We start from the raw sequence: 6,882 nt of genomic DNA, 5'->3' as shown, positions 1-6,882 counted from the left end.
TGAGCCCCCACCTCCTCCTCCACCCTACCCCGATCCCCTGCACCAGCTTCCCAGCCTTCTCTTCCTTCCCTTAGAGAGGAGGTGCTGGCCTTCGGGCTTGCCACTCTGTCTTAGCATAGTCTGTCTGCCTACGGCTTTGCCACGACGCTCTTTCCTGCTGCACTGAAGGGATTTTGGGGTCCCTGCACAAGTAAAGGCATGATTTCCATCACACACACACACACACACACACACACACACACAGTAAAACAGGACTGCTGAAATCCTCGCCACAGAACTTTCTAAGTTAGAATCCAGCTGTCACACTGGATCCTGTACAAAATACAGGCTCAGTTAGCAACAGAAAGAGAGCTCCCAACGCCGACATGGCGAGAGAAGATGAATTGTAACAAGGTGACATTATTGAAAGGCTGCGTTTAAAATCATTGGCCCTTTTAAACAATTTGAACAGACAGAGAAAGGCACACTAATCTGTCTCTTTGCAAAGGGCGAGACTCCTGAGAAATCGTGGGAAAACTGGAAGCAAAGTACCTGCTGGTCTGGCAGTTCCACCAAGTCCAGTGGAAATTGCTGAGCACCTTCCTGACAGCAAGGTCACCACGCTTACTACATACACATGACCCTGTGCTGGTGGTCCGGGGAGCTGGCTGGTGGGGTGCCTGGGGCTCAGGCGCTCTGCGGCCGCGGCTCCCTCCCACTGTTGAGGAGGTCTGTGAGTTCCCCGATGTACTTGATGGTGTACTTCAGCGTCTGGATCTTGGTGAGTGGCTGGCCCCTCTGGCTGTAGACAGGGGGCAGGTAATTCCGAAGAGTGTGCAGGGCGTCCGCCAAGGTCCTCATCCGGAGCTTCTCCCTCTCGCTGGCCTTCCGTCTCCGCTGGACAGACATCCTGACTTTGGTGCCCTTCGGGGCCTTGGGGCCACCAGCGCCCTGCAGGTAAGCAGGCTGGAAAGACAACACATTGTAATCCACCTCTACCAGGCCACCGGTGCCGTGGCCGCTGCAGCCCTCGCTGCCCCTGTGGATGGCACCTTCGTGCCCACAGGGCAGCCCAGAGGCAGCCGGGCGGGGGGAAGACATGTAAGACTCCAGCGATGGGGCCGGGGAGGGGCTCTGCGTAGGGGAGGCCTGGTGCAGCTCCAAGGGCCCTGCCCTGCTTTTCCAGTCCCAGGAGGACAGCAGCCCGGGGCTGTCGGAGGAGCCCAAGCCGTCTTCCAGGCAGAGGAAGGTGTCGCGCAGGTTGGCCATGCCTGCGAGACAGCTGCAGAGAGAGAGGCTCCCTGGAAGTGGGAAGGCTGCGCCGCCCGGCCCGGGCAGAGCTCCCTTTTATGATGGTGGGGACAAGTGATGAAGTGGGAAAGAGGGCCGGGTGGAGGGAGTTCAAAGGAGAGAGCGAGGACCGAGATGGAAGATGAACTCTTCAGGTGTCACTTTCTCCTCGCCGATAATTAGCATCTCCCAGCTAAAATGGCTTTAAACAGAAAGGCCTCTGAGAGAAGAAAAAAGGAATTATCTTGTTGTAACTAAACCAATTAAGGCTGCATAACTAGACTTAGCATTGTCCTGTGGAACTCATTAAAGAGGGAGCCAAAGAAAACAAACCTGGGGTGATCCGCAGCCAGGAGGTGGTGGCCAGGGGCCTGGTGGAGAGCAGCCGTGCCCCAGAGGGCCCATCCCCTACACCAAGACCACCTAGACGTTCAGAGCAGACGGGGTGTGCTGCTGGAGAAACAACGTGGTCCAGGAAGAGGCCTTCCTCCCTGAGCTCACATTCCCTCCTGTGTCAGACACGGACAACAAACCTTTACTTCACAGGGCTTTTGGGGAAACGGGTACACGGGGGACACGTCGTGGATACCAGCTTCCTCCTTTCCTTCCTCTTCAGTAAACTTCCCTAGGTGTCGTGGAGCGTGGAGAAGCCTATGGTCCTAAGGACAAAGGCCAGCAGTTCCAGTAAATCCAGAGCCTTAACAAGCAGGAAACCGCCTTCCAGAAGCTTCAAGTCCTCACTTTAACTGAGCAGGTTGGAATTTGTTGCAGCAAACAGACACCAAGAGACACAAAGTTCCTCTAAGGCAGGGAGTTTGTAGCGTACCTGCCATTCGGCCTTCTGAAGGGTTTGTTTTGAATCCAGCGGCAGAGTCACACCTTGCTTTTGAAATGGGCAGCGGAAGTGTGAAGTGAACTGGGGAGCCCCCAGCTTCCCCCACCATAGCTCCCAGTGCAGCTGGATGTGCTAAGTTGGATGGCCCTGCTAGCTTGCTTTGCTTCCTACTTGCTCCAGAGAGACCCTGTGTTTTGAAAAAAGGTTGTCTCGGAGTCCCCATTTGTCCCACGAACATTACTTTTTCTCCATGTAACTAATTCTACAAATTAGTATTCATAGCAGAAACACAGCGGGTTACATTTCAGAGTAATACTGCCGTGTCCTCTAACGTGGTTATTTAAGGTCCCCTGGCAATTATTGAAAAGAAATGCCAATGGTCTAATTAAAACGTTGGTGGTATTTTTTAATTAGGTAGGCTCAGGGAGGAAGGAGATCACACAGGCAGTCTGTGATGATGAATGCTCTTAATTTTGCCGTTAACTAAAGGACCCTTCACCCTATCTGGCAGAATAATAACATCAATAAAACATAATAGATATAATAAGTGATTTCATCTCCTTTCCCTTCCTCTTCCTTTTCTTTCAGCTCTCATTGGGAAGCCTAGGCTTTGCTGATGTTATTCAAAGGAAATTCGTGTAGATTATAATGAATCTTTATCTAAAAAAATGTTTTACAGATAAAAGGACCAAGGCTCTACGAGGTTAAAAGGGCCGGTTAAAATTTCCCTGGTCAAGCCAAGATCCCGCGTACCACCCAGAAGCCTACCTTCAGAAAACATAACAAAACATCGCTTTCTATTTCAGCTGGGTGTGGTGGAGGACACGACCTAAATCTGACTCAGAGAGAGGCGGGCCCTCGGTGACCCCGAGGAGGCTGTGGCAGCACTGCCCCAGTGGGCTTCCAGTCCTCATTCGGAGCTTCAGTTTTCCATACAATATTCTTCTGCTCTCGGACGCCATACCTCTTTTTTTGTGTGTATAGCTTCTTTCTAAAATGCTGATTTCTTAAACTTCTCTTTTCAGAAGTTTTCTTTTCTAAAGGAGACAACACCTGCCAAATCCTGGGTACACTGTAGACCCTTAATAAATGGCGACTTTGTTCTTGCTGTCACCAGGATCAGGACAACACACTGCACTCTGACTCCTGTGCCGCTGGCCTCTGTCACCCAGCATCCCTGGGCCCCGAAACCTGTTCTTAGAACAAGGAAACTGCCTGCTGTCCGCGTCTGTCTAGTAAGAAATAAACCAGAACCAGCCTGCATGTACCCTGCTTGTCTCCAGGAGGTGTTCGGTGCTCGTTCTGTGGAGATGGAGGTGCGGGATCGAGGAGCTTGGGGGCTGTCTACCGCCCTGCTGCTGGGGGAGGATGGCTGAGGGGGGCAGGCCTAGAGGCCTGGAGGTCAAGGCTGCTCCAGATGTTATTCCAGGTGCTTAACGCAGACGAACTCACGTTAATCCTCGCCAACAACCTTATGAGGTAGGAGCTGTTGTCATCATCAGTGCTGTTGTGCTAAAAAGGAACTGAGGCACAGAGGACGTAAGAAATTTGCCCAAGACTCCAGAGCTAATGCTGAATGACTGGTAGCCCAGGATTCACACCTGGCTTTTAACCGCTGGCTGAAATACCTGAGAAGAGTGGAAGGCATCAGCAGGACGGCCCCTCGGGTGCTCTGGACGCTTGAACTCAAGCTTTAACTGGAACTCAGGAAGAATGGGAAAACGGCTTGATTGGTACCATTCAATCATGCAACCAGTGCGCACAGAGCACCTGAGATCGGCCCGGTGTGCTGGCACTCTAGGGGCTAACAGGATGCAGTAGGTTTAGACTCTGTCCTCATCCCTGGATGAGATGATGAGATGGACTGGCACCACGTAATGCTTCTCTGCCTCCACTAGTGGGTGGGCCTAACCCTCATAGTCTGAAGAGAGTGTGGTGCGTAAGCTCTGCAGAGCCACCCCCTGTGCTGGCCACACCCACAGTCATCCCAGTGATGAGAGCAGCCATAGCCACCAACTTATTTGGTGCCAAGTGCTTCGGATGATTTATCCCATGGAAACCTTATAAAAATCCTTCAAAGAAAGTATCATTTTTGTTCCCATTTTACATAAGGAAAAAACAGAGGTTTGAGGAAGTAGAAAAAGTTGCTCAAAGTCATGATGAAAAAGGGGGGGGCAGGCCCCAGTGAATGACTCTGTGTCACAGGGAAGGTGGTGGGGAGAGAGGGTTTTCAAAGGGGCCCTTGTTCATGCCCTGAGGTTGTTTTACAACCTGGGTTCCCAGCTCCTGAACAGAAGGCGTCTGTCTCCCCTACCACTTTCTAGTGCTTTCCCTGGCTTTAGGCCACACCATCGTTTCTATTAACCAGCAGGTAAGGTTGGTAGTAGGCATCTCTTCCTATCATTGAAAGTTTTAGAATATCTTGTTCTTTCACTGATAAAACACTTTCATGCACTAATATCAACAAGAACACTTTCCTTTTTCTGAGCATTTACTCTGTGCTGGATGCTGAAAACAAGAGCCCCACATACACGGTCTCCTGCAGCCCTTCAGTCTGGGAAGGTAAGCAGCATCTCCCCCTTACAAGAAGGGAAAGTGAAACTCAGATGCTCCGGTTCAATGGACACAACTTCTCTTTTCAAGGCTACAGGCTCACCCAGCATCTTTGTGGCTGATGTACCCAGAGTCAGCTGCAGTAATGCACCTACTTCCTGTCTTCAAGGCCTTCGTGATAAGCTCCAGCTCTGAGCTTATCATGCAGACACTCCATGTGCTCTGGTTTCATAGCTGTCTTTGGCCATCGGGGCCTCACGGCCCTGACCTTTGTATACTCCACAGTCCCTGTTCCCAGCCACAGCCACACAGCCTCAATGGCCAAGGCAGCCCCTGGCCTGCCCAGCCCCTGCCAAGCAAGGGATAGAGCCGGTGTTTGAACACAGTTAGGACTAATTCAAAAACCTGCACCCTTTCACTCCATCACACAATCTTGGCACCCAGCTAACAAGTAACCAACAAATAGATAAATCTTGTGGGACAAAGGGAGTGTGTTTGTGTGTGTGTGGTGTGAAAAGAATACCTAATTGCAATGAAATATCTTCCTGTGTCCTTGAACTAGTAAGGAGAAATAAAAGTAGCAATTTCTTACTTGGTTACTGACGTAGAGCCCCTGTGCTATAAGCCGTGAGAGCTTTAGCAGAGCCAGTGCGTGCGCTGCCTCCATGTCATTGTCCTTACTCTCCCGACAAGCCAGGGACATAATGAAACTTTCGGCTCTCTCCTGGTTTGAGCCTGAGGTTCTTTAAAAAGCCAAAGAATAATATTTTCATTTCAAGTCTCTTCAAAATCAATAGTAAAGCATCATGCAATGTGCAAATAGATGATTTTCATAGGCTAAAAATTTCACCAGGACAAAACAACACACACGAAAAAAATAGAAATGAAATGATGCAGATTACTTCCTAGGAGAGCCGAGGGACAGAAGATACATATGCTAAACTGTAGAAACCATCTAGAACAGGAGGACAAAACCCTTGTGGACTTCCGAAGCCATTCCTCCTGAGGAGGACCCCTGCCCTGAAACTAGGTTGATCTCCATCCCCTTCACTGAGCGACATCGGAAGAGCATCCTTCCTTGCCTGTCCTGAACACCTGTATGACTTCCTTTGTCCTCACGCGTGCGGACAACCTGAGCTCAAGAGCCGACCCACCCCACCACCAGGCCCTGTACAAATCTTCTCTGCCCAGTGAATGCAGACGGAGCCGAGCCGGCGCGGCTTTCCCTAGGGATAATCCACGTACAGGATGCCGTGGCCCTGTGGGGCCCCGACAGTGTCTGATCAGAACCTAAGCCTCCTCCTCTTTTGAAAATATGCTTAAATATGCCCACGGAGGAGGGGGGCAGGCAGGGGGCCCAGTCCTCACGTCTGTGGATGATGGAGGATGGGGGGGATAGCAGAGAGCAGAACACACTGTGTGGGGCAGGGGAACTTCAGAGCGGGACCCAGAGTCATAAACAGAGGAAGTGGGAGTTCATTCTCCCTGGAGACCGGCGGGGCAGGATGTCTGGATGATTCTCATTGCGAGAGAATATGAGCAGTTCCTCTTGGTTCAAACAAAAAATCTCGTGTCAACATTCAGCCCCAAATAGCCTGGTTTTTTCCCCACAGACTGGGGAGGGGAAACAGCTTTGCAGGCTTCAACACTGATTCTTCAGCAACTGGCTAGCAAAAGTCAAAAAAAAAACACAAAAACCCCTCATGTGTTACATTTACACCTACTCCCCCTTTTAAGTCGGATTCTTTATTACCAACGGTATTTGGGGTGGCATTTTAATACCCATGTCAAAAAGAGTTGAAAGCAACTCGCACTGAGGCTGCTCTGGAAGGATTTCCCTCTGTTTTCACCAGCCCGAAAAGCAGGGAAGTGGGAAGTTCCTCTAGCCCTCTCTCCAAGGCCAGTGATTGAGATGCGGAAACTGCTGGTAGGGAAATGAATACCAAAAATGCTTTCGGTTAGATGTCTGCAGGATACGCCTGCTCATGTTCAGAAACACTGGCCTCTACACTGGATCATTTTTAATTCGTGTCTCCATATTTGTACGTTCATTAGCACCTAAAAAGCAGGCACAAGGCATAGAACAGACGTGGGAAAATATTTCTCACAAGTAAGAGAGTCAAAGGGGGATGGCTGCGAAGAACTCACACGGATGAGAAAAACACGAGCCCACCGTCGTGGAAACGAACAAGGGCGTGCACGGATAAACAGCACAGAAAAGAAGA

The 6,882-nt window shown here is 50.5% G+C and overlaps 1 protein-coding gene across 1 annotated transcript; it reads right to left on the bottom strand.

The window, feature by feature from the left end:
* Positions 1 to 656: 656 nt before the first annotated feature.
* On the bottom strand, positions 657 to 1,248 carry MSGN1 (mesogenin 1). The gene has a single exon (XM_028514502.2). The coding sequence runs from the start codon at positions 1,246 to 1,248 to the stop codon at positions 667 to 669; it is 582 nt and encodes a 193-aa protein (XP_028370303.1). The 3' UTR covers positions 657 to 666.
* Positions 1,249 to 6,882: the final 5,634 nt, after the last annotated feature.

The sequence above is a fragment of the Phyllostomus discolor genome, chromosome 6, assembly GCF_004126475.2.
Source record: "Phyllostomus discolor isolate MPI-MPIP mPhyDis1 chromosome 6, mPhyDis1.pri.v3, whole genome shotgun sequence".
NCBI lineage: Eukaryota > Metazoa > Chordata > Mammalia > Chiroptera > Phyllostomidae > Phyllostomus > Phyllostomus discolor.
Note: the sequence above shows the minus strand (reverse complement) of the source record. Positions and strands in the feature narration are given on the sequence as shown.

Bases quoted from the DNA above. Each gene is read 5' to 3' on its own strand.
- MSGN1 (XM_028514502.2), bottom strand. From the start codon at position 1,248: ATGGCCAACCTGCGCGACACCTTCCTCTGCCTGGAAGACGGCTTGGGC.